At 43.6% G+C, this 27,992-nt stretch overlaps 1 protein-coding gene across 2 annotated transcripts; it reads left to right on the plus strand.

Annotated features, from left to right (window-relative positions):
* Positions 1-588: 588 nt before the first annotated feature.
* On the plus strand, positions 589-24,901 carry HIVEP2 (human immunodeficiency virus type I enhancer binding protein 2). 2 transcript variants are annotated; one of them, XM_009866721.1, is made up of 7 exons: positions 664-5,997; positions 6,726-6,880; positions 11,878-12,053; positions 14,611-14,712; positions 15,195-16,098; positions 20,529-20,541; positions 23,144-24,901. In XM_009866721.1, the coding sequence occupies exons 1-7, from the start codon at positions 760-762 to the stop codon at positions 23,960-23,962; spliced, it is 7,407 nt and encodes a 2,468-aa protein (XP_009865023.1). In that variant the 5' UTR covers positions 664-759; the 3' UTR covers positions 23,963-24,901. The 2 variants fall into 2 exon arrangements, with proteins under 2 accessions (XP_009865022.1, XP_009865023.1); XM_009866720.1 differs by lacking the exon at positions 20,529-20,541 and having other exon boundaries at positions 589-5,997; positions 15,195-16,105.
* Positions 24,902-27,992: the final 3,091 nt, after the last annotated feature.

The raw sequence follows: 27,992 nt of genomic DNA on the forward strand, positions 1-27,992 counted from the left end.
AATTCCCACCCACAGTGTTAGGACTCTATTTTCAGCAGTGATTTGCTGAAAGAGCTTTAAAAGTAGGTGGTGGACTTTCTGAGAATCGAGTCTTTAAACTGTCCCCAGAAAGCCATCTAAAGCTACTGTTTAATTTGGAAAGTGTAGGTCTCTGTTTTTATTGAGTAGTGATTGTGCTTTTGTGCAGTCTCTGGAGCCAGTCTTTACTGTGTCTGCTCACAAAAAGGAGTTTTGTGAAATATAGTTACCTCTGCTTAAGTCCATCAATACTTTTCATATAAGGCTCAATAAAAGTGCAACTGACTGCATCAGTTTTATTTAGCACAACTGTATTAATCAGTGCGGGGGGTTTCTTTGTTTTTGATTTTTCCATACAGATAGCTGTGTCACCATGGAGGAGATGAAGAGAACTTTCTTCTAGTAGATCACAAATATCTCTGGGTCGTTCTGCATCTCAGTATTAAATAACAATGAAAAATGTCCAAATGCTATAACGAGTCTTCGCAAATGTGTAATAAACTGCTTAGGAAAGTTCCTGCCATGAACAGAACTGTGTAATACTCACGTTAGTGTACAGACACAAATCTAATGCCTATAGACTACTGTGTGGAAAGTTCCAAAGAGAAAGAAAAGTCTGTGAACTTACAACAGCCCTGGAAAAATGGGAGCAACAAAACTTTAAAAAGCACAGCTCCAGACACACTCCATGTGTCTGCACAGCTTTCAAGTGAACTAGCACTTAAGACCTTGTGTAACAAAATGGACTCTGGGGACACAGCTATAGGGCAAAAAGCTACCTCAAGGTCTGGGGAAACTGCTAAAGTACCAAGTAGATGGAGGCAAGAACATTCAGCTGTTATTAAGATGAGCACTTTTGGCAATCAAGAAGTACAGAGGCAACCACAAATAGATCATGAGCAAATAGGAAACACAGCATCAGCACAACTTTTTGGTTCTGGAAAACTGGTATCGTCAAATGAAGCTACGCAGCAAGTCACGGAGAAGCAATACCCACAGCATCATCCAAGTCCTTACTCATGTCAACATTCACTTTCTTTCCCACAGCACTCATTGCCACAAGGCTTCTTGCACAACATAAAGCCACATCAGAGCTTGGAAGGCCCTCCGTGGCAGTTTCCTAGCCACTTGCAATCAGTTGCCTCAGAGGACTTGTTCCCTTTCCATGTGCATAGCCATAGTGGAGGTTTCTCCAGGAAGAAGATTTCAAGTTTGAACCCTGCATACAGCCAATATTCACAGAAATCTTTAGAACAATCAGAAGATGCTCACAAAAAGGAGCACAAACCGAAAAAGCCTGGCAAGTACATTTGTCCTTACTGTAATCGGGCCTGTGCCAAACCTAGCGTACTTAAAAAACATATTAGGTCTCATACGGGGGAGCGGCCGTACCCTTGTGTTCCTTGTGGTTTCTCCTTCAAGACGAAGAGCAACCTTTACAAGCACAGGAAGTCACATGCCCATGCAATTAAAGCAGGACTGGTACCTTTCACAGAGTCGGCAGTCTCTAAATTGGACCTAGATGCCAGTTACATCGACGTCGAAGCTGAAATACATTCAGACGGCGAGCAGAGCACGGACACTGATGAGGAGACCCCTCTCCTAGTGGAAGGGTCTGACAAACTGAGCCCCGTCCCGCAGATCCCCCTGGACATTGCTGGCAGGAGCAGTTTTCACTCCTCCATGGAAGATTCCTTGGTGGGGCCAATGAAAGTGCCCATTCTGATTATCCCTAAAAGTGGAATTCAGTTACCCAGTGAGAGTTCACTGTATATTGGCTCCGATATGTTGCAGACCCCATCCTTAAGTACTAAGTCTGATGACTCTCATACAGTTAAACAGCGACTTGCACTAAGACTCTCAGAGAAAAAAGGGCAAGATTCTGAGCAGTCATTAAACCTCTTGAGCCCACACAGTAAAGGAAGCACTGACTCTGGTTATTTTTCCCGCTCAGAAAGTGCTGAGCAGCAAATTAGCCCACCAAATACTAATGCAAAGTCTTACGAAGAAATCATCTTTGGGAAGTTCTATAGGATTAATCAAAGGACAGCAGTAACAGTGGCGACAACAAATCAGGAACACAGTTTAATGGGTAGAAAGGGCAAAGCAGAGCCATCACCTCTTTTAAATAACAGATTAGAAATCAAGATGCTTGAGGAACATATTTCTCAGCTGACTCCAAGTAAAGAAGAACTCCTCGACTCCAGTAATTTGAGCACTATTAAATCTACACAAGTTTATCCAGGCAGCAATACAGAATCCAGACAATCCCACACCACCACGTCATCCATCAAAAGTGAATCCAACCTATACCAAGTCAGTCAGCAGGGTGATGTGCCCGTCCTTCTAGAGCCCCCAGCAGATTCCTCTCCTCTTATTCGAAGTAACTCCATGCCAACCTCTTCTGCAAACAGCCTAAGTATTCCCCCATCTCTGAGAGGAAGCCATTCATTCGACGAGAAGATGACTGGCTCAGATGATGTATTTTACCCTGGGACAGTGGGAATATCCCACCAAAGAATGCTGAGGAGACAGGCTGCCTTTGAACTGCCCTCTGTGCAGGAGGGGCACTCAGATGCAGACTATCACGGAAGACCAGGGAAAAACATCATTATTGCTTCCAGCAGACAGACAGCAGGTGACAAAGGACCATCTTTAAAAGAAAAGAAAGGAGACAAGAGCTTTTATGACTATGATGCCGGTGGTAAGCACTACAGAAAATGGGAAGAATTTGAAGTCCAGAGGCAGAACTACAGGGACTCACCATCCTTAGGTGGGATGAATAAGGCAGGAGAGTACTTTGTTGATCCGCTTGGACAATCTCAGGCGGTGCCATCCATGCTCGGAACAACGCTCGAAAACAGAAAGCGCAGGAAAGAAGAGAGTGTCGGAGATGAGGAAGACAGCCCCATGCTTTGCAGCACTATGACTGGCACCACTGGGGGAATTCAGCCTTTGGACTTTGATCCCAAATCCCAAATGCAGGAAGTGCCAAGGAGTGGATTTGCCCTTCAAGGTCTAGACAATGCTGCCCATTGCCACACGGAGCGTTTTGAAATCTGCAGACCTTACCTACAGTCTGGAAGCCCAGCAGCTTCTCTGGAAGAGTCATCCTTAACTGCAGAACAAGAAAAGACTGCAGAGTCCCTGGCTAGAAAGCCCCCTGGAAATGTCATCTCTGTCATTCAGCACACAAATTCATTGAGCAGGCCAAACTCATTTGAAAGGTCTGAATCTACAGAGCATATTGCATGCCAGCAGGAAAAGATCTATTCACCATCTGAAACATGCGAGAGTGAGATTTGTGAGTCCCCAATGAGCCCAGACCGAGCTCCACAAACAGAAAATGTTGACGCCAGTAAACCATCTCCATCCCAGCAGCCTCAGCCATATCATATGCAGCCCAGGTTGGTTCGCCAGCACAACATCCAGGTACCTGAAATTCGGGTCACAGAGGAACCAGATAAGCCTGAGAAAGATAAAGAAGTGCAGAGTAAAGAACAGGAGAGACCCACCGAGGAATTCCAGTGGCCCCAGAGAAGTGAGACCCTTTCACAACTTCCAGCCGAAAAGCTGCCACCCAAAAAGAAGCGTTTGCGACTTGCTGACATGGAGCACTCCTCTGGAGAATCCAGCTTTGAGTCCACAGGTACAAGCCTCTCTCGCAGCCCTAGCCAAGAAAGTAATTTGTCCCACAGTTCAAGTTTTTCAATGTCCTTTGAAAGGGAAGAGAACATGAAGTTCGTCACGCCTCCCAAACAAGATGAGTTTGGAAGACAGTCTGAGTTTTTAACAGTTCCAGCTGGTGCTTACTCACTTTCCGTCCCTGGGCATCACCATCAGAGAGAAATGAGACGCTGCTCATCTGAACAGATGCCCTGTCCTCATGCTGCTGAAATCCCAGAGATCCGAAGTAAATCCTTTGATTATGGGAACCTGTCTCATGCCTCTTCGGCTGGGACACCTACTACGGCACTGTCTCCATCCCGAGAACGAAAGAAATGCTTCTTGGTTCGCCAGGCTTCCTTCAGTGGTTTTCCAGAGATTTCCCAGACTGATCAGAGCACAGAACAAGGTATAAAGCAGGAGCAGATGGAACATGCACAGGCTGGTCTTCGTTCCTCCCAGCTTGCCTGGCATCACTCCCCTTCCTCTGCACTTCAGCCTATTCAGGTAGATGACTCTGGAAAACAGGCTATTGGCTCTTGTGCTCAGCTTAGTAACAGCTCATCCCATCTTGCCCAGCAACAGGCTCTTCTTGCAGACAGCCCAGAAATGTTAAGGAATCCCTTGATCCAGCAAGCACCTTATATTCCTAGCAAGCATCCGTCAGAGCAGCAGCTATTTGCACATCAGGAAAAAGTCCCATTTCCCCCTATTCACAGCACCTTGTTTCAGTTCCCCTATCCAGCTGTCTGCATGGTTCACTTGCCACCATCTCAGCAGCCTGTCTTGTGGCAGTCATGCACAGAACCTCTACACTTCCAGCATCATTTTGTACAACAGCTGCAGAAATCTTATGTCAAACAGCCTTTCCAAACAGACCTTCCTCCGAGTTATCACCTGGAACATGTGCCAGAGCTTATTGGAAAGAAACCAGTTGATTATGTGCAAGCTAAAGAGCAAGCCTACCAGCATTACTCAGGAACATCTGGGCAGTTTTCAAAAAATACTCTTGCTAAGTACCAATCAGACCATAGTGTTAAACCAACAGATACCTCCTCTGAGCAGCATCTTCAGACAGACTTTGACTCCCCCAGTGATGGATCTGTACAGTCTTTGCCAGGAACAGTTGTGCCCGTCAGGATTCAAACCCACGTGCCATCTTACGGTAGTGTCATGTACACAAGCATTTCCCAGATCCTTGGACAGAGCAACAGTCCTGCAATTGTCATTTGTAAAGTTGACGAGACTGTTTCTCAAAGAACATTGGCGACTAATGCAGCCATGCAAGGAATTGGATTTAACATAGCTCAGATGCTGGGTCAGCATGGAGGGCTAGAAAAATATCCTTTGTGGAAAGTGCCACAGACACTACCACTTGGACTGGAGCCACCGATTCCCCTGTGTTTGCCTTCCACTTCTGACATGGCTTCTACCTTGGGAGGAAGCAAACGAATGCTTTCACCTGCCAGCAGCTTGGAGCTCTTCATGGAGACCAAGCAGCAGAAACGAGTCAAAGAAGAAAAAATGTATGGGCAGATAGTGGAGGAGCTAAGCGCAGTTGAGTTAACTAACTCAGATATAAAGAAGGATTTGCCAAGAATGCAGAAGCCTCAGCTAGTAAGGCAAAGCTGTACTACAGAGCCAAAAGAAAGTCTGCCGTCTGTGTCATCCTCCTCACCGTTGTCCTCATCATCTCAAGATTTCCCAGCTGTCAGCATGCCAACAGCTGATGCTTTCCCACCAAGCAGGGAGAAACTTTCCAGTTTTGATTCCACATCACCAGGGCAGAAGTCCAGTGGCCCTTCTGAAGGAAGAGACTCACCAGAAGAACTGGATGTGGATGAAACAGCTTCGGATATGAGCATGAGTCCACAGAGGTCTTCATTGCCGCCGGGAGAAATTCAACCAGAAGACCAACTGAAACATCAAAAATTGCCTCTCGGGATGTTAGTCCAGATGTCATCCAATGCCAGTGGGAAAGTCACGGGCTCAACCATTCTCCTGACAGATGTAGCAGATTTTCAGCAGGTCCTTCAGTTCCCAAGTCTGCGCACTACCACCACTGTGAGCTGGTGTTTCTTAAACTATACAAAACCCAATTCCATTCAGCAACCAACGCTCAAATCTTCTGTTTATGCTTCGTGGTGTATCAGTTCATGTAACCCAAACCCATCTGGGCTAAGTACAAAGACCACTTTAGCACTTTTAAGGTCCAAGCAGAAAAACACCACAGAAATCTACACTCTGGCTGCTATGCATAGACCTGGAGCTGGTAAACTGACGTCATCAAGTGCATGGAAGCAGTTTGCTCAGGTAAATAAGAGGCTTTAATAAAATTAAACTTGCATAGCTTTCTTTGAGAAAACATTAGTAAAATAAGTTAATGATTTTTTTTAGAAAAAAAGATTTCCCTTTGGGAGATCAGACATTGATGTCTTCTCATGACAACTTTTGAGCCTCAGTTTACCCTTCTAGAAGCTCTGCTACTTCTACTGTCTCTGTTTCCATTTTCAAAATCAGACATAAAAAGTGAGGCTTTTAAAGACCTCCCTTCATGTGTGCCAGAGCCTGATATATTATCTCCTTTTATTTTGTCCTTTGTGTTTGCCATGTTCTGATCCAAGCAGTAACAGATGCAAAGATTAAGCTAAAATCTGAATAAGGATCTTCAGATCCATTTAATGTCTTTTGTATACCAACTCTTCCTCATGAACTAAGCATTAGATCATGGTGCCAGGGAAAATTCTGTAATGACAATAAATTACCTTCTAAGGCTTTTCCATCTCTATTCTCCTTGATTTTTTTTTTTTTCTGAGGAAAGATATGATGCTCTCTTTTCTGTCAAGATTCTCATAAAACTTTGTCCATGCTGCCCCCTCTCTTATTCTGTCTTGAATTAAATGGGACAAATTAATTCATCTTATGGAGTTGCACCAAAATGAGAGTTTGGCTTTGACCTGGAATGTTAAAAGTACTTGAAATGAAGTGTACGTTTGTTGTGTGCTCCAGCAGTAACACCCTTCCTTGACTTTGTTCTACAGATGAAACACGAGCCATTCTTCTTGTTTGGCAGCAAGCTTGAAAAGAAAGTAGTGGGGAATATTATAAAAGAAAGAGTAAAAGGAGACATTCATGGAGATAAAGACATTACATCCAAACAAAATGAGCCGATACGAATTAAAATCTTTGAAGGAGGGTAAGAAAATGCAACTGGAAATTTCAAGCTCAGCCTGTCGTTTTAAAGAGATTTAAAAATGAATATGGATGAATTAGTATGTGAACAGTCTCCTGTATTCCTGGCATGTGTTGTAGCTCCGAAGCTGCTTTGTTTTTGTGTGTGTGTCAGTCTTAAACCAAGCTACAGAATACCTGTATACTTACTCTTGGCTCTACTTTGCTATTCGAACAATTACATTTTCTATCTGTGTGATAGCACTCACTCAAAATTACTACTCTCATTCCTTAGATCATAAAAAGTGGCTAAATGGTTAACATTTTGATATTTTCTATACCATTTCTTTGTATTTAATGGCTTCCATGAGGATAACTTTCCATTTTTAGACTCTGCCTACCTCCTCTTATGTGAGTGGGTTAGCTGGGCATACTTATTTTTGTAATTTTCTATTATTTGCTGAAGTTGGATTTTGGAGATAAAATGTAAGATGACAGTGAAATCTGTGATATCTAGGCCTAATCCACAGATCTGTCATGCGTGGTTGATAAAATACTGTTCAATTTTACCGTGGCCATCCATTACACAAGTGATAACAGAAACAAATAACAAAGAGAGGGAAAAGGAAAAAGCAAAGCCCATTAACATTGTTTTGAGGCTTATGAAGCTTGCTATAAGAAGCAAATGAAATGGACACTTGTTTGCCTTTGCAGGATACTCTAAAATGGCAGGTATTGTTTAATTTGATTTGCAGAATTCTGACGCAATGCAATTAATTTGCCAGTTGTTAGTAGTGAATAATTAGGTGGCTGAACAGGTATGGGTTTCAGTTTTTCCAAACTCAAGTGGCCTCAGAGCACTGTTTTATTGGGGTAGCTAAATAGATCAGGATGGAGATGTGAGAAATTTACATATCCTTTTCCGTTTCCTGTCAGTTTGGGCACTTTAAAATACCTGTTGTCCTTCATTAACATTATGTGTTTTGGCGCCGCTTGAGTAGCCTCCACGAACTGAACGGTGGCATTTCTCTGTAGTCTGCAGCACTGAAGGAGTATAGCCTACATCTGGCCTGAAAGCCTGAAAATGTTATTTTGGAGATTGTTATAGGAATGCTGGCCCAGACCCCCCGATCCTGGCTGTTCTCTGTAGTTGTACATTGCCCTAGTACCCAAGCCAGTAGGCTAGCTATGCAAAAGGGACCCAAATTTAGGGGTGAGCCTAAGTTTACAAGAAATCTAAGAGTTATTGCTTCAACTCACACCCACTTTGAATATAAGATTTGCCTGCTTCCCAGTACATATTGTTTCTGAATTTGGATCACCCAGCAGGAGATAGTCTGCACTGATGTAAGCTGTGTGACAAGAGGTCAGAAGAGTAAAAGTAGGTTAAGAAAAGCAACTTGAAGGAGGATCCAGATCAGTGTGAGTGCAACAGGTCACTATGAAATGTCTCTACCATCTAATACCTTCTTTAAGAAACTTTGTGTCTTACACCATCTTAAGTTTCCCCATACATCAGTAAGGTTTATGGAACTGTTTGTGTAAAGTCCCATAATTCATACGTCACCTAGAAATGTCTCCTGGTGATATGTGGCTGTGTTTAGATATCCCTTGAGTAAAACCAAACGTGAGAAACCTTGATGTGTATGTTAATTTCTGGTGTGTGGGGGACAAATAATCTCTGCAGTAGACTGGGACTTCCTCAGGTTATACCTGAAGAGTTACAGTCAATGAGGTGATGTTGCGTTAGTGGTGTGCACTTTCCTTACACATCATAATTTTATCATGATACATTTTTTAGGAATTATTTGTGCAAGAGTAGATTGATTCTTTTGATTAGCTTGACTGTTGGGATTTTTTAATGGATGTAATATTCTTTAGATAACTACATCTTTCATTGTTTTCTGTCCTGATTATTGAAGTTGTCCTCCTCTTAGGTTTGTGCTTATGAATGCTGGAAGCTAGTTTTCAACATGGGTGGCTTTCTGTGTTTGCTTGTGCTTGGCTCTTTGTAGAACTGTTCTGTTCTCCTCTATTCTGTTCTACCCTCATCAAGCTCATTTTCGTATCATCTCAGCATGTGCATAGTGCACTGATCTATGCAGCAAAATGTCTTATCATCTTCATTTCACATTTTCTCCCCTGGACTGACAAGTGGTGATACCTTGTTTCAGCAGGGTGTCTGCATTTTGTTTTCATTTGTCTTGGGGAGTGGATTTGCTTGGGCTTCCTGATTGTTTTCGTTCTCTAAGTGCAAAGAGAGCAATTTGGAATTGGTAGTTGAAAAGGATCTGTGGCTGTCAGTGCGGCTGCCTAGTGCCAGGGGAGCGGAGTGCGTGGATGGCAGGGGGGCAGAAAGCAAACAGATGGGGCTGGGGATGAGTGAAAAGCTGTAGGAACAGAATGAATGGAGTTGAGGAGAAAAGCACATCACCACCTCACTGCAGCAAAGCCCGTCAAGAGCAGTTTGCAAGCATCACAGCAGAGGGGGTTTTGAAGGAAGAAGCTAACAACCATATTATTACTTCTGGCAGGTGGCTTGATTCAAATTAAATCATCTGAATCATGAAATCTGCTTTCCATCATCTGAGGCTGCAAAACCCTGATGGGATGTGTAGCAGTGTTCCTCAAAGAAAAGCAGCAATTTGAAGTTCAGTACTTGCTGCAGTACAGTTAGTTACTAATGGTGTGAAAAGAAAGTGAAAAGAAAGGAAAAGCAAGGGCAAACATGCTCTCTCATCTGACACCTGGCTTAATGACATTATCACCTGACAGCAAGAGTTTGCTTATGTTTGCTGTTTTATATCTACCAGTAATAGACTCTAATTGAAAATCCCCAATAAAATAACATTTTGGATAGAAGTTGCAGGACTCAGGCTTGTTAAATGCTTTTTAATTCTAGACTCCCATTCAAATCATGCTCAGAGAAGCAGTGACCATAGTCCTTAGAGGAAAGTTATATAGTGCGAAGAAGGAAATTACTGAAAGCTTTGAGAGAGGCAGGAGTTAATGGTAACATCTAACATTCCTGGGGGCTAGAGAGATAATCACCATAGACTTCTGTTGTTTCAGGTTTTGAGCCAGGCCTTCTTTAAATGTTTAGGTTGTGTGTGTCCTTTCTCCTACAGTCGTCGTTAGAGTGAAGTATACTTAGAGAGTGAAGGTCAGTTATGGTACAAGAATCATCCATATGAATGGTGCAGAGACTAATCTTGTCTAATTGTCTTTGTGCTCGATGGGATCTGACAGGTGACAGAAGCCGATGGGATGAGGTCAGGCAGAGGAACAGCAGAGATGGAGCAATAGAAAAGCACATGTTATAACACAGCATTTATCTTACCAGTGTCAATCAGGGGTGATATGGTAGACTCCATCCCAGCAAAATCAGACTGGAAGGAGAGATGTCAAGAAGATAAAATGGCAGTTTTAACAATATGACAAAATGGCAGTTTCAAACAATAACAGGTATTTTTTTCTGTCTGTGGGAGAAAGCCTAGAGGTGGTTGATGAGGAAGTGGATAGAGAGATGACTAGGAGTCATTGGCATGTGTGTGTGAAGGAGAACCTGGGAAATGGGGCAGACAGAAAAGCAGAATCCCAGAAATGTTGTACCAAAATACCTGCTAGAGAGATGGCTAAATATTCAATTACATTAAACTATTCCAATTTGGCCCACGGTGTCAGGAACAATGAAGGAGATGGGAGAAGGCCAACTTAATTGGAAAGGAGATGTAAAAAACTGAATTGAGGCATCCACGTTTGAAAGAGGAGCTGATGCGTTTAATGTAGAACAAGATGGCCATGAGAAGAGGGCAGTGGTTTATATATTTCTGAGATATTTGCTTCAGTGTTTATATTGCCAGTGATATAGCTGAACATATGAAAGAAATGTTCATCCAAGAAAAACACACTGAAAAATGTTTCAGCTCTGTAACCTCAAAATTTCCACTTGTTTCCTGTAGAGTTATCATCCCATTAACAGAATCTTTCACACAGTCCCTTATTTATTTAAACTGCTGACTGTCAGTACCAGCCATGTTTTGTGAGCTGTGCATCCACGGGGTCATTGAAAGTACTTTGTACTGCTCAGGGACAGGACGATGGCAAACAGAGGGCGGAAAAAATGTTAGTTCTCACAATTTCTGAATTTTACTTTGGGTGAATGAGGATGAGATTCTCCCTCTAGGTAATGCCCAGCATGCTTCAAACTTTAGAACAGCCTGAGCAGATCCCCTGGGCCTTTTTAGACTTCAATATTAAAAATTTATCATGATAGTAAATGCAATGTACAGCTTTACATAGATTTTCTTAATTTATTATCTAACTACACGCTATGTAATCAACAAAAATAGCATGGAATGCTTACGCTGTGCTAAGCAAAATTTCTTTAACAGCTTTTTGCTAAGTGTGCAGCTTGGAAGTTTTCTATTTTATTTCTAAAGCAGCTCATACCTGAGTGAACTCAACTTGGTGTCACTTAGGGAGGCATCCGTCTTCAGGAACTTCAGGCATCTCTAGCATAAATGCATACATCCTTGCTAGTCATCTACATTCCCTTTATGCTTAATGGGCATTTCCAGGATGTGATTTATCTGATCCCAAGGGATAAATATACTAAAATAGTTACATGAACCATGCTGCAAAGCGATGCTCTTTTCCGTGATGGTAGATGCCTGTGTTGTACAAGACTACAGTTAGATGAAGAAGTAAATCCAACATGCAGACTCATATTTGGAGTTGTGCTGTGTCTGTAGGAATGGTAGCTCATCTGTTTCCTGACAAGGCATTCGTGCTGTTCTCGTACTGCAACCCTTTGGTCTCATATTTTTAAAACACATTTGGGACCAGGACATTCCCTGAAATATAAACACTTTGTGAGTTCCAGACTGAAATTCAGTAGTTCCTATGGTCTTCTGTGGATTTGTGGATGAGAAACATACAGGATCAGATGCGTAGAGGTGATGTTTGTGCATGTATGTGTCATAGAGTATGTATGGTTTAATGCTTGCTCTCTTCCAACAGGTATAAATCAAATGAGGATTATGTCTATGTCAGAGGTCGTGGCCGAGGAAAGTACATTTGTGAAGAATGTGGAATTCGCTGCAAAAAGCCAAGCATGCTCAAAAAACATATCCGCACTCATACTGATGTCCGGCCTTATGTATGCAAGTTGTGCAATTTTGCCTTCAAAACTAAAGGTACTTGGCCCTTTTTGCTGACCTCTTGCTACTTTCAAAACAAATTTTGACCTATTTTGCCATCTGGAGTCCAAACACCTTTTGCAGTCAAGGAGGGAGTTTTCTTCAGAAAAAAACCTACCATGTTTATGTATACAGGAATTCATGAGAGAGATTTCTCTCTTCTATTTAATTGATCCAGGGATTTTTTGAGACAGTGAGACTCCTTGGATAGCTTCATTAAGAACTATAGGCTCTTGGCTGGTCCATCTGTCTGCAGAGAAAATGTAGGAGCATAAGAACCACCCTTACAAATAATACTTTCTGCCAAAATTGTTACATGGTGCAAATTTTAATTGCAATAGCACTTAAATGCTATCAGGAGAGTACACTTGTTATGACATAATGTGGAAGCAGAGCATCAGCTGCTGAGGAAAACATGCCTTCACGGGCTTTACGGTGGGTCAGTTTCAAGTTTATAAATAATGTATGTCTCCCAGATGGGCTGCTCCATCCACTGTGGCATTAATTATGAATAGAGATCTGATAGCTTGTGTTCACATGTATTTATCAGCACAGAAAAAGCTTCCATTTGTCACCCTGGGGCCACAGATAATGATATTCTTTGGAATTCGGATTTGTGTTGCAGCTATCTCATTAAAAGGAGAAAATCCTTCTCTTTAGCAGCAAATGAGGCTTACATTCTCAGTTTCTTAGCTTCCCTTTGGCAGACAAGGGAAATGGATTCTGATCCTGGTGTGGTGAAATTACTCGAAGGGAGAGAGAGCAAGCTGAAGGAAATATCTCCCAAGATCCCAGTGCAGCTTCATGGCTGTTTTGAGGATGGAGGGTTGTAATAGCTTCCATGACTCTAGTCCTTCTTCCGCTGCCAAAGACGGGAATAGCTGTTGGATGGTAGTAGACCCATCAACCTAATTTAAGATGAGGATTTTTCATGAGGATGTAGAGACAAAGACAAGGAACTGCTCGTTTGTAGTCCCAACAGACCCTCTGGTGAGCTGTTCTCAGGTCATTGTTTGCATTTGACATTGCTGGAGGAATAGGGTTTGAGGCGGGACTTGAAGGAGGGTTGTGGTTTTGCAGCTGTGTTCAGAAAGGACATTCCAGGCAGAAGAGATGTCATGGAAAGAAATGTGGAATTACTTGCTGAGGCTTGCATTTCTGGCAGGGGAGAAAGAAACAAGAGAAGGTGGTATACTATTGTACAAGAGGGGCATGAGTAGGAAGAGACTAAGTTCGCCTTCGAAGTACAAGAAGTGTTTAACTGGTGTGTTACTGCTTATGAACAGCTGTTAGCCTCATAACTATTGTCACTATTTTGCTGAGAAAGTATGGGACAGACCTTCAGAGTTACTCAGCTTTCCAGTGTACACCCTGAGCATTTAGTCATCCAGACACATCAGTGGCCAGTTAGACCTTTCATGCAGTGCGCAGGTGTAAGAAACTCTGAGAAGGGAATCACTTGAACCAGCTGAGACTGGAAGTTAGAGGAGAAGAGCCTAGCTTGTGAGCTTGTAAGCACACCTCCACTAGCCAACGGAGTGGTACGGTGTTCCTGCCTCCAGGTTGCATGTGTTACACGCACCATCTGGAGATGCTGGATAGGGTCGCAAAAGCAGCACAGGTACATTCACAGAGTGTTCTCCTTGAGCTAAGAAGCGCTGTGGTTTGGGTTTGTTTTCTGAATTGGTGTTGCAAATGTGACTCAGGTGGCTAGTAGATTAGAGCGATAGTCTTGTTTCTCCAGCTTTTGATTTGTGCTCAAAATTCTTTGCCATGAAATATCTCTTGGGGCCAGTCTCAACCGAGTTTTCTTATCTGTGAAAAGACGGACCAAGACAGGCACTCCAGAAAGTCAATAGTCTAGTGTTAGATTGCTCCCTCAGCGGAATAGGAGATCTGATTTCAAATCCCTGCTGTGTCTGGTTCAGATCCATTCAAATCCAGCTGAACCTGGATTTCCCACATCCCAGGTGAATGCTGTACGTACAGCTCCTCTCAGTTCAGAGATTGCAGCTAGAAGGCAAACTTACTGAGAGAAGTCTTCCATAAATTTTGTGGGGTGCTTTTGCTCTCAAATGCTTCAAACACACTATACATTTGGAATCTACATGTGAACTAAATGGGAGAGCCCTTAGCTTGAAACTACCACTGTGAAACAGGAGTATGAGCCTTGAACGGCTGGTGTGCGTTGGACTTACTTCACTGTCCAGGCAGTCTGTACATACCACAAACACTGAGCCTAGGGATAGATAACAACCAAAAGCGAACTTTTTAGCTCACTGGGGTGCCTAAATGTCATGTGCAAAATTGGAGAGATGGCTATATACCTCTCAGGCCCTGAAATATTTTAATTTTTTTTGGAAGATATAAAAACCCACTCTCATTAAAACAGGCTCTGAGGGCAATGGGCTGGATGAGTCAGCCCTATCTGTTGTGGTTTTGTTTAAACTAAAAAACCCCGTCTGCAGGATAATGGAATTAAGTTACACCGAAACCTGGCTTGGAGAGTGATCTTTGCTGTTGTCCATTAATTAGATTAATCTCTGATCTATAGGAAATCTGACAAAACATATGAAGTCTAAAGCACACATGAAAAAATGCCTGGAGCTTGGAGTATCAATGACATCTGTAGATGATGCTGAAACTGAAGAAGCAGGTATGTCAGAATGATTTAATTTGGTTGGAATGGCCTCTGGAGTATGCAAATGACTCACTGCACTTCAGCACAGTGACTGGCATAGGAAAATACATTAAGAGTATTTGGGGCATTTTTTAATTAAGAGACATCCTTTTAATAAACAGGAAGTATAAAAAATAAATCTGATCCATTTGTCTGAGTTACGTAGGAGGAGCTAGAAACAAAACTATGACCTGTCTCACACAAAGTTCCCACTCTTTTCAATTTAGATGCGAGAGATTTAGAGAAGTTGCAAAGTGTGGTTGGGTGAAGTATAGAGTTTCAAGGGGTTTTTTTTGAAAAATTATGGTTTGAGACAATGAAGAGTGGCTTTATGCAGCCATCCCACATGAAGAGCATCTTGCGATGGCAGTGCGTGTGCTGGGTGGGGAATGAACGTGGCAGAAGGTGTAAGAGAGAGGGTGTGTGCTCACCGTTTTGACTTGACATGGCTCTTTCAGAAAACACGGAGGACATGCAGCAGGAGGCAGAGAAGAGCAGCAACCTGGCAGGCCTGTCAGCAGAGCACCAGTTTTCTGATGCAGAGGAGTCAGATGGCGAGGACGGCGATGACAATGATGATGATGACGAAGATGAGGATGATTTTGATGATACTCAGGGAGACTCGACACCAAAAACCAGATCAAGAAGCACCAGCCCACAGCCCCCTCGGTTCTCCTCCCTGTCGGTGAACTCGGCTGGGACGTCGCAGGGGGCTTCCCCCGAAGGCTCCCTTTCCATGGGACACTCCTCCCTCATCAGTTACTTGGTCACCTTACCTAGCATTCAGGTCACTCAGCTTATAACGCCAAGCGAATCCTGTGAAGATTCACAGATGACAGAATATCAGAGGTTTTTCCAGAGCAAGAGTACCGATTCGGAGCCCGATAAAGACAGGTTGGACATACCTAGTGGCATGGATGAGGATTACGTGCTTTCGTTAGACACCAGTTCATCTCCGAGGGACTTCTCGCCCTCCAGTCGACAGTCGTCACCCGGCTATGATTCTTCGCCCTATAGAGATAACTCACCAAAGAGGTATTTAATGCCAAAAGGGGATTTGTCACCCAGAAGGCATCTGTCACCCCGAAGAGATATTTCACCCATGAGGCACCTTTCCCCACGGAAGGAGGCTGTGCTGAGGAGAGAGTTATCACCAAGACGGGACGTGTCACCAAGACGTCACCTATCGCCAAGGAGACCAATGTCACCAGGGAAAGATGCGTCTGTTCGAAGAGATTTGTCTCCTAGGCGAGAGAGGAGATACATGGCCTCCGTTAGAGCAGCATCTCCCCGGAGAGGCTTATACCATAATCCAGCGTTGTCCATGGGTCAATATTTACAATCTGAATCTATTCCAGTAGGGCATTCAGTAAGTATGGAAGAATACTTTCACTCCTATTGTCAAAAACAGTGCTCTTACCTAATTTGTCCTTAATATTTTGAGAAAGTTTGCAGCTTTGTAGAAGAAGGTATAAGCTTTGAGACTTGGTGGGAAGTCCTGGAACAAATGCAAGAAGTTTGAAATAGATGAAGACCAAGTCAGGATGTTGATTCAGTTAGATGCAGTAGAGTCAGACTGAGGGTCAAATCTTCCCTTGGTACAAGCCTGAGTAGCTCCATTAACTTCAATTAAATTAGACCGACTTATATTAACTGCCCTCATCTTTATTTTATATATATATATGTATGCATATATATATGTACATATATATATATTATATTGTACTATTTTGAAACAGCCCAGGAAGCTTACCTGGTGCATGGGTCTTGTTTCTGCATTGTAAAACCTTTTACCTCTTAGACTGTTAAGTGGGACTGAGTCCAGATCGGGACTTAAGGCCCTGATACTGCAGTACAGTGCCCATCATTGAAGTATTGTTTAATGGAATAAAAATGTTAGTATAAATGGAACCTTTTAGAAAAGCAGAGTGCTCATCAAAACTGGGATCTGTGGCAGGGGGTTAAAGGATATTATCGTGTGGCAGGAGCAGGCAGCTGTCTGCCCCCCAGGAAACACCATCACAACTCTCTGTTTCGGCAGGGACGTAACTGTCTGGGTAGAAATGGAAATATGCAAAACTTGCACAGCTGCTGTCTGTGCTGTTCCCTTTCAGTAAATGAGCTCTCAGAAACTGCTGACTTGGCACTTTTGGCCAGCCCTAGCATTCACAATATCGTGTGGCAGGAGCAGGCAGCTGTCTGCCCCGCAGAAAACACCATCACAACTCTCTGTTTCGGCAGGGACGTAACTGTCTGGGTAGAAATGGAAATATGCAAAACTTGCACAGCTGCTGTCTGTGCTGTTCCCTTTCAGTAAATGAGCTCTCAGAAACTGCTGACTTGGCACTTTTGGCCAGCCCTAGCATTCACAAAGTACTCTCTCCACAAGTAAATTTGATCTTTAGCGTTAAGAAGCGACCTCGCTGTGTATGCATCTAATTATTTATTTAGTCTGCTTCCCTCCCCACATTTGATGTTGCTGCCCTCTCACTGCCTGCCTCCTCAGCCCATCCGTGTGGGTTCAACCCAGGCAAGCTGTGACAGACTCACATTGCCTCAGGACTCCTGCCTCCCTGCTCTCCTCCTGGCAAGGCTCTCCTCCCCACTTCCCCATTGCCAATTTTCTCAAACTTTTGGGTAGTCTTTGTGGTATTTCTTTGTAGAGGAGGAGAACTGAACCCTAAGCTCCTAAAATCAGCATTTCCAGAGCTCTGGGGTGAACTTCTCTGTGGAACCAGGTTGATGTGTTACCTGCACCTGGGAAGGGAGCGAGGGATGCATCTGGGCAAAGGTGGCTGGAACAGGAATGGACTGAACAGAGACGAGATGCCACCAGCCTGGCAGATCCGAAAGCGGCTTTCCCAGCTTTTCAGGAGGATAAGGGAAAGCTTCGATGTGAGGAGAGAGCAGTGGAGAGTTACTTCTTCCATATATTAGACATGGCCCCATGGCCTGGTGTGTTGTTGGCGAGAGCAGTAGAGAGGGGTGGCTGAGCAGTGGCCTGAGCGGTCCTTGAGGAACGACATTCTGAAACCCTGCTGCACTGTCATAGGGGCAATCACTGCAGAGCTGAGAGTGGATGCAAATCCCACCAGCAGTTCTACTGACAAAGTAAGGAAGAACAATGAGAGGATAAAGAGCCACCAGTTTAACAGTCATGATGTCTTAGTATCAAATGGAAGAAATTATATGAGATGCCACAGCTCACATTGTGCAGGGACCCCCAGTCCCTAATGCCCCACATGAGGGGCTGCCAATGGCATCCTGAGGTAGAGATTTTGGGAATGTGATGATGCTGGCAAAAGGGCATCTTATCAGTCACCCTTGGCTACCTGACAGTTCTCACTCTAATGTCTGACTTTTGTGTTATGCACACCTTCCAGCAAGGCATTTAGCACATTGTGAGGACTCTTGTTAGCACCTTTAGCTCCTTCTTTTGGAAAGTCCGCCATACCAGATGGGCTTTTAGCACTTACCTTATTTCTGAAGTAGGATCAGGCATGTGGCAGTGAAAAACCCAATTTTAAAGATCATTTGTCCTACAGAAAGCATTGGTAACTCAGTGACATATTGAGAGTTTTGAGGGAGAAGCCCAGACCTTAGTACAGTCACTGGAACCAGCATCACTGGAAGCAGAGCCCGGGCAAATTTAAATGAGGAAATTACAAGCAAGGATGATTGCCCATCTCAACAAATGGCTGAATGGAGGGGAAAGATGGATTCCTCACCTCTCAGTGCCTTTCTGGAGGACATACTTTAGCCAAATAGTAGTTGAGTTTAGGTGAAACACAAGTCATTATACTCAGTGTGTGGGAAGACAAATAACACCTGAGCTTGCTATAAATGAAAGCTGTCAGACAAGAAAAAGGAATAAAGACCGTTTTTCACTTTCAGAGAATTGAAATCCAGCAAATTAAGAGTATGATCAGTGATGCACATCAGAATGCAGCTTAGAATCCTGCTTCCTCTTTCAGAGCTGCATTGGGTTCCCAGTCCTTGCAAGAAAAAGAGTGGCGTTGTGTTTCTGATGGCTGCAGTACCCAGAAGCAGCCAGTTTTCTTTCTTCTCCATTTAAATTGATGTATTTGCCCTGGTCTTTTTGGCCAGGGCTGGTCTAGTTCCCCTTCAGGTTGCTTCCCCTTGAACATTTGTTCATGCACTTTGGTGGTCTTGTGCAAAGAGCTTGTAAAGTGTTCTGGCACTGAAAGTACCACACAGAAAGCAATTGAAATTATTTCTTTAGGAGGTGGAAAAGAGCATGGCGTAAATAACTTATTTATGTGGATAGTACAAAAATACAGAAAAATATACTTATTTTTCTTTGACAATTAATAACAGGATACACTCTTGCAACAAGATACTCTCTCAAAGTAACCCAAGGCTCTGGTTGATGCTGGTGCACGCTTTGGCAAGTTAAACTCGTGTCTCTAAATTTAAAGGCAGGTCCCCATTGCTCTCTAAATACAATCAGGATATTCTCTTCTGTGAATACCAGAGATTTCATTCCTTTCTGAGGAGGCTGGTGCTGTTATCAAAAGGATTCTTCTCTGCAGTCATTTTATGCCAGTCCTGAGAGAAAGAGGAAAGATGGGAAGGCTATTTTTGTTCACCCTGAGTGCATCTCTGTTAGCATTTTAGTTTGGATCAGGCGTATGTCTCGTTGTCACATTTACTGTGCTTTGACTCACATTACAGAGCAGTCTTGCAGTAAGTGACCTGAATTGTCTTCAGACAAAATTAAACTGAAAAATATTCTCCGAGAGTACAGTGAGTGCACTTAAACTGTGAGTGAGCATTCAAGTGAGTAAGAGACTATATAGAGTTAGTCTGAAGTAACCTTCCCTTCCAACCCCCCAATGCTTATTACGCTATGAAGATGGGATCCAGCATGAACAGTTTCACTCTGTCCCACTCCTAGAGCACCCCGCCGCTTCCTAGTGCAGAGCGGAACTTTTACCTCTTTCAGTCTCAGGGCACAATGAGACTGTGAATACATATCTTACAATATATGAGCGATACAAACTTCTCCCTAGCAACTGTTTTAGCTTCTAGGAGGTAGTGGATTTTGCTGGTGTTGCTGTTTTGTTGCAGCTCTCATTAATTTTTAAGTCCGAAGCCTGTCTCAATATATTCAGAAGGGCTGAAGGGAATTAGGCACCTCTATATCCACTTGAAAGTCAACAGGACTTATGGTCCTTTGATCATCACAGACATATGGGTATTAAATCCCTTCCCAAGCACTCATTACTTTATCACCTTGAGTGAAATGTGTTCCTGTACAAAGAACCAGCATAAAATTTCTAAAGTTCAGGTCAGCTGTAAATAGGTCCACTGGTGTGTGTGGACTGCTATGGTGCATTCCCAGTAGGATTACAAGTCGAGCTGATCCTGAACCTGAAGTCCACACAGATTTATCGTCCCTTTATTGATGATCATATCTTTTAGAAAGCACATCAGTAACATGCTCTGTCATTGAATTTCGCAACAGAGTTCAACATTTTCTGGTTTTTAACTTTAAAAAGCCTCAAGTATATTCTGTTACGGTAATCAAAGAGGTTGTTTTCCACCCACCATCTTTTTGCAAGCTGTGGTCTGAGGCTGCCAGGAGGATATCTGTGAAGGGTGCTTGGCTTTGAAATGCAATCTGCTTCTTAATCCCCCACAGCCTGTTTTGGGTGATGTACCAGATACAGGGTAAACCCAATCTCATCCCTGATGCATTCTGGGGGACCTGTGAAGCTGGATATGGCTTTCCTTGGGGATGTGGTGTGGCAATCTAGCCTTATGACCAGGCCAGAGAGTTTAGTGAAAAGTTCCTACAGAGTATTGTTGCTTGGGAAATTGTATGTCACCCGAAGTGGAAAGGAAATATGCTAAACTCCAACAAATGAGGATTAATAGGGAATGAACTGGATTCCCATCACCTGACAAAGAGGGGAGCTCATCTCATGGCACTGGCAGCAACCTGTTCTGACTGCCCCTCAAAAAGATGCTGTGACTTTCCACACTGTGCTCAGTGATGAGATGTGATGCTCACTCTCTCAACAGAATAAAGTCTCTGGATTTTCAGGATGTCTCTTAAAAGAAGACAGCTCCTCTAGTATTCAGTCTGTCCCTTCAGTACATATATGTGTGTCTGCTTGTAGGTATGAAAATTGTAGATGCTGGTAAAGAGTGTAAAAGCAGGGTAAGAGGGATGAACAGTTATTTATGCCTGTAACTGTTTCCATTGTCTCCAAACTTATCTGCCAGAGCTAGAGAAAGATAATCTGGTATGCGATCAGCCAGGCTTGGAAGGCATCCAGTGGACATGCACACACTGTCACTATCTGTGTAAAAATTAGGCATATGAGACATATATTGGATGATATTGCTGATCTTGAAGTGTGTAGCAATTTCTATCATGTTAGCCACCTCTATCTGACAAGGACAGGCTGTTGCTCTATTCCCTTTTGAAACTGTGGCAGGATGCAAGATGAAGCCAGTGTCTTTCTCAATTAGAGATTTGTGTGTGACTAGGTTTGTCCTTCAATGAGTTTTACTCCCTTTTTTTGGCCGCTTTTTCTGTCTCCCTTAGCCCAAGTTCACATCAGATGCAATAGTGATAAATGTCATGGCTTAGGAAACAGCCAAGAGGACAGTATGACTGAGAAATGGGTTGACAGACCAAAGATGGAAAAAAAAAAAAGGGGGGGCGGGCGAGCAGCTGTGCAGAGGTGAGGTTAGCGGTAGGAAGGACTGACAGGGTAGGTGAACTATGTCTTGTGGTTTGGCAACTGCAGTTTATTCTGTAATTTTTTCACCATTCAGCAGTATAATGTGCTGTCACTCTGCTTTCTTATGACAGTTTCTCTTTTATAAGACTCAAGTGCCTCACTTTCTGAATAGGAAAATTCCCAACATAGATTAGTCTCAGAAAAATAACATCCCTCAAGTTCGAGTCTGATGATTATGGGTCACCCTGCCTGTCTCGACTTTGATTTATATCAGATGGGACAAAGCATCTGAGCACAGTGAGATTGAGCCCCTGGGTAGCACAGAAACGGAATCTTTAATTGCCCCCTAAACCAGTTCCCCAGGATGGGATCAAAAGGTTGCTTAATGCCTTGAGAGCTAGGATTTCCCAGCAGTGAGGTGCTGCCACATTAATGCATTGGCATTTAGCAGCGTGGTCCTCAGGCGACCACACTGAGACCATGGTAGCAGTATAGCTCTGGGGCAATTGATAGGTGTTTGGTCAATTTGCTGAGCAGAAAAGAGCATTTTCATTCATTTAATTTCCTATGGGAGTCCTCGAGAGTCGTGTGGCCAAATCCCACACACAATTATGAAAATGCCATCCTGCACTTCTGTCATCGTTATTCCTCTGGTCAGCAATAAATGATACTTAATCATCAGATGGAAAACAAATTTTAAAAGTTAAGAATGAAAAAAAACAACAAACAAACAAACCCAAAAGCCCAGGGCATATTTAATACTGAGTGGAGATGGATCTATTCATTCTTCCAAGGCAAGAACTAATGGGAAGGCAGTGAAAATGTCAATATTACCAGATTGGTTTTTATTAGCTGTTACAAAATCCCTCATTCTTCTCAATCCCATTATGAGTGGGTGAGTCTCCCTGTGACAGAATCATCACTTTCACTCACAGCTGATGCCTGTGCTTTCGTTATTATTTTTTGTTTACACTACGCATAGGCCAGAGTGGTTCTCCATTGTCTTTACGACCATAAAAATTTGAGTCTTCATTGCACAGAGGCACTTGGACTTCTATGGAAATTCCTGTCCCCTTTCATCAAGGATTGGCTAAAGCTCATGGGGAGCAAGTGCCTTCTCTGGGGCTCCTGTGTAGGACCTTTCAGCAGGCAGAAAACAGGTACATGCAGTCAGGTTTTTCCCGTACTGCCAAGCAGTGGTGGCAGCAGCAGGGAAGTGTTCAGATGTGTGTTTCTCTGCAGCACAGTCTTGATACCCAGCAGAGACTGCCAATACTAGCACAGTGTGTGCAGTTTGCCAAAAGAGGGTAAGATGGGACTCCTGGCCAAATTTCTGCTGGGGAATGAAACTCTATCTACCCCAAATTCTCTCCGCAGTTTCAGTTGAATATAATATTCTTCACTTCCTGACCTAAATTGCTGCATTGTGTTACTGAATGCTCTTAACTAGCTCCTGCCTTTCGCCTCAGAGGGATGAGCCCTGTAGGGCTGAGCTAAGCAAAACCTCCTCTGTTGTTTGGATAGGCAATTAGTGGAGTTTTCCAAATGCTTTGGGATCCATCTGGATGAAAGGTGCTGTGTGAATGAGAGGTTGTGTTAGACAGGAAAGCAGATAGGTGGTTTGGCAGCCGGACAAGAATTTCGCAAGTAGCAGCGCTGACTTTTCTTTTGTGTTTTTTTTCTGGTTACAGAGAAGGGGGTTGTCTCAGGGGCCTTACTTCAACGTATATGGAGAAAAAGGAGGTATGGAGCACCGGGGGTCTAGCCCATTCCCCGAAGGTCCGAGTGACTACGTCTTCAGTCATCTTCCACTACACTCCCAGCAACAGATCCGAGCACCCATCCCCATGATGCCCATCGGGGGTATCCAGATGGTCCATTCAGTACCAGTGGCCCTTTCAGGTTTACATTCTCCGTCCACTCTGGCCCTGCAGAGAGAGGGCTCCGAGGAGAAGCAAAGAGGAACTGCGGAAACCTTTCTGAAAGAATCGTATGGTATTTCTAAGCATCATGAGAAACGCACCTCTCCACACAGCTTGCACCCCACCGCTCCCTCCAGCACGCCCTCCTCTCCGTTGCTATTGCTGGCGCAGAGCACGTCAGAGGACAGTGTCGTAGCTACTGAGAGAGAGCAGGAGGAGAACATACAGACTTGTACAAAAGCCATAGCCTCTTTGCGAATCGCCACAGAAGAAGCCGTTCTGCACGGGGCGGAGCAGCTGCAGAGGCCTTCTGAGCCTCACCAGAAACCCTTAGAAAGTGCACATTTTAGCATTAAACACTTTAGTGGATCTGAGCCGGGCCAGACCTGTGCCTCAGCCACCCATCCTGACTTGCACGGTGGTGAACAGGACAGTTTTGGTACATCACAGACTGCATTGGCCCATCCCACCTTTTACAGAAAGAGCTTTGTGGATGTCCGGCAGTTGGGCTTTCACAGCAGGAGCGACCCCCCATCAAGCACACAGGAAGGAAAAGATCCGTCATCTGAGAAGAGCAAGCCACATTGATCTGAGATGCATGGAGACTTTCACCCATACATTTACCCCACTTTTTTTTTCCTTTTCTAGAGATAGAAGAAGTATTCAACTTTACGGCATGCCTGTTCTAAGTTACAGTAGTTTGCTTTATATATACTTTTGTTATATCAAAAGAATTAGATAAAAAATAACAAGTCATCATGAGCCTGACCAAAACTAAATTTGAAGTTCTTATTGGGTCTGGTACTTTTAAACTGTACAGATGTTTGTGCCTTTTCTTTACTTTGCTTATATTCTTATAAGCATTTTTTTAGCAGTAATTTGTACATATTTTAGAATTTGTGTATCTGCTTTGTAATAAATGTAATTTCTTTCCTTTTTTGGACACTTGGATCTAAATGATGTAAAGCAAAACAGCATCAATATATGTGAGGTTGCACTAAAACATATTTTTATATGATTAAAACTGAACAGCTTTTATGTACAGCTCTGATTCTGTAATACTAATATTTATTTACTTTGTTTCATAAATTGTAAATTTTTTTCTTAATGTTGTGGATTGCTTTTCTATGTGAAGCATGGGATTTACTGTTGCGTAATTAGAACAAAATGTATATTGTAAAACAAGATATTTAAACTAGAGTATCCTATCTTATTCTGCACTTATGCATTAGTTAAAAAAAAAAAAAGATAAAGGATGTATCAGTCAGTTCTTAACTCTTGTAATTTTTTTTTGTCTTGTTTGCCGGATTGACTATAACTTAAGTGCTGATTGTGATTTTAAACTGATAGTACCGTAAAGCATTAAAGTAAAACAATGTGCTATTGTGAGTTTTTTCAAAGCTTTATAAAACAGTTATAAATATATTAAAAGTATTTGGTCTTATGTGAACACGTTGATCTATATACTCCTTTAAAAAAGCTATGGGTAAACATTCCACCCCGTGTAAATATGTGCATCACTGGTGCTGTCTGTGTAACTCAGCGGGATAGGTGAGGTTTGCCATGCTGCCGGGCGCCAAGCTGGGGCACCGCTGGCTGATGAGGGGCTGAGTCAGCCTGGCTGCAGTGCCACCCCCTCCTCTGCCCCCCACAGCGGGATGGCGGAGTCCCTACAGCCCCACGGGGCTGGGTGAGGAGCTGGCCCTCTGGACTCTCGTCACCCCACCAAGCCCCGGCAGTCCCCTGCTCACCAGGGTTGGCTGTGGGGTGTAGGTGCCATGCAGAGGTGCCCCGGGTTGTCAGAGAGGGGTTTGGAGCAGGGGATAAAAAACACCAAATGTTTCCTTGCACTTGAACAACATGACTGGTCACTCCCTGCTGCAGTACCTGGGTCAGCTTCAGAGGCTCCTGTTCAGTGCCATCCCATCCCATCCCATCCCATCCCATCCCATCCCATCCCATCCCAACCCATCCCATCTCAACCAAACTCATCCCAATCCATCCCATCCCAACCCATTCCATCCCAACCCATCCCGTCCCATGGGTGGAGGAGCATGGCCCAGCCGGCGAGGCAGAGAGCACTTCCCCCCTAGCCTCTTCAAGGAGCAGGGTTCATGGGCAAAAGGGTGGCAGTCTTCCAGAGCAGAGTCTCCATCTGAGTGAGGTTTGCTCCAGAGGAAAGCCAGGAGGAGCCCAGGCATGTGTTTGAACGCGCGCAGTGGGGGGTGCCACCACCACCGGCAGCAGGCGCGCGTGCGGGCGCTCGCACACGCACTCATGCACGCGCAGGCAGATGAAAGAAATCAACGACCTGGATTATATTTTGTGCTATTTAGTGGATTATAAATCTGTGAAACCAAGTTTGTATATTGACTTACAATACATTTAAGGAGTGTTCTTTAAAAAGAAATAAACATACAGTTACATGCATGAGGTGTCTAGTTTTCATGTCTTCTTTGAATTTCCCAAGTTTATTGGCATTCCATTATATTGTCAGTACCTTGTAATCCCGAGTGCTGCTTTCCTGTACAAGGAGTGGTGTTAAGTGTGTGAGCAGCAAAAAAATGTGGATCATCTTTTGGCCTCTTCAGCTATTATCAAACTAAACCAGTTTATTTCTCCAATAATACTATGTGGGGGCAGAGCCACAGCTGGTACATTGTTGTAATTTTAGCATGACGGCATATGACAACCATAACACCATAATGGACAGTGACCATTTTTAACCATTAGTTTCTCATATCCGTCGCAGCTTTCCTGCTTTTATTCCATAAGGTAACCCTTGCCAAGATAAGCGTGTGCCAGAAAACTGGCTCATCTCAGACTGGAGAGGAGAAGCAGTATAAGTAGTTGGAGGCCAGCAGCTTGTTGGATCATGCTTCCATTAAAAAAAGAAGTCAATTATACATTTTAAATAAACAAGCCTTATCTGATAAAAGCCTCTCTCTTCTCCTTGGTTGCATGGCTCTATTGAGAACAAAATGCTCTGCACAATGATCAACTAATCAGGTAATCACAGACATTTCATTAAAAGGGAACCAGGCAACCCCCAATGGTAAATGCTCTATTAACATTGTTTTATAAGGCAGTCCCTTAGTGTGGGAGTTACCTCTGGCTTGTTTGATTATTTTAATTAATTTGCAGCTGCAATTTACCATCCATATTTTCAGCCTTGAGGCACTTATTGTTGATTTTCTTTTTTATAATCGTTGAACAAGTATCACTGAAATCGCATGTGATTCTTTTGGGGTTGCAATGGAGCAAACCTAAAGAGGTTTCAAGTACTTACAGTCTTAACTGTATTTTCTTAATGAGTTAATGTTTATACAGTGCTTTGGAAAAAAAAATCCTCATCAATGATGACCACTTGTCACGTGAAGGAGGAAGGCAAACACATCCAGCAAAATCTTCCCAGGCCAGAGCAGTTTTCAGAACCAGTGTAGTGGGCACAGCAACCAGGGTAGGGGGGCAGGTAATTTCATGAGCAGTCTGCCCTGCCCACTCTGACCTGGTGCAGCCTGCTCCGAGCCATAGGCAGAACGGAGGGAGAGCGGGGCTGCACCTTAGCCCTGGGGCGCTGAGCCAACAACTCCCCTTCCAGCCCCCAGGCTGGGCTTGGGGCTGCAGGAAGGTGGCTGCACGGCTCCCCAACAGGGGTGATGGTGTCCAGGCAAGACTGGCAGTGCCTGAACATGCTGACAGCCCCTCTGAGGGTGCTGGGGAGTGGAGTTGCTCCAAAATGCTTAGTGTGGTGGGTGTGCATGGGTCTGGTGGGAACAAGAAGAGTAACTCTGAGGTCTCTGGTGTAAAAGTTCTGTGTTTTTTAAAAGGAGTGAAAAGAAAAATGCAGAAGCAAATGAGGATTTTCATATGCAGTGTGCTTTAGAATTTCTAAGTCAGGAATATAATTACCTATTATATTATTCAAGGAGGTTCTAATTTTCTGTGAAGATCCATATGTCTTTTCTGTAAAGCACAAGGGAAGTACAGATGCTCTGGCAAGCTCTCTTTATTCCCTTCTTGCAGAATACTGTCACCAGAGTCACTTCAGGATTTATTTGCGTCAGCAAAACAGAGAGTGTGTTGGTCTCATATAACTGCCTGCACAATCCTCTTAGGAAGCTTTAGATTCTGACTCAGGGTGGCAACTCGGCTGCATGTTAAATACCTTTATGTGGGCTTCCCCGCTGCAGAACACATTGCCAACGGGATGGAAGAGTAAGCACCAATAAAGGACATTGGTAACTATACCAGATCCAAGCAGGGTCAAGCTACTTAAGCACAATAATTTCGATCCAAAAATGTTGCAACAGGCTCCCATTTAACTGCAGCAGCACCTCGACTTTCAAGGTAGCTCCTTGTTTGAGTCAATTTCCTGCTTTTCAACATGAGCTGAACATCTCTCTTGGAACTCGCTCGTGCTTCTTCACCTCCCAAACTGACCGAGACACTAAAACTTAAATATTTCTTGGCCTAGATTCTCCAAGGGACCTGCCCTGTTGAGTGGGTCTTTGAAAATACCTGGCATATGATGAAATGTGCCTCCCTGTTGAATTGTATTTCTGACAAGTGCTGTCATCACCTCTTACTGATTAGCCCAATGATTTGGTCTCTTTCC

Source organism: Apaloderma vittatum, unplaced genomic scaffold (assembly GCF_000703405.1).
Source record: "Apaloderma vittatum isolate BGI_N311 unplaced genomic scaffold, ASM70340v1 scaffold16753, whole genome shotgun sequence".
Classification (NCBI taxonomy): Eukaryota; Metazoa; Chordata; class Aves; order Trogoniformes; family Trogonidae; genus Apaloderma; species Apaloderma vittatum.

Coding starts and splice junctions, on each gene's coding strand:
- HIVEP2 (XM_009866720.1), top strand. CDS start 589: ATGCCTATAGACTACTGTGTGGAAAGTTCCAAAGAGAAAGAAAAGTCT. Junction 14,713..15,194: donor TGCTGAAACTGAAGAAGCAG/GTATGTCAGAAT, acceptor TGGCTCTTTCAG/AAAACACGGAGGACATGCAG. Junction 16,106..23,143: donor CTATTCCAGTAGGGCATTCA/GTAAGTATGGAA, acceptor TTCTGGTTACAG/AGAAGGGGGTTGTCTCAGGG.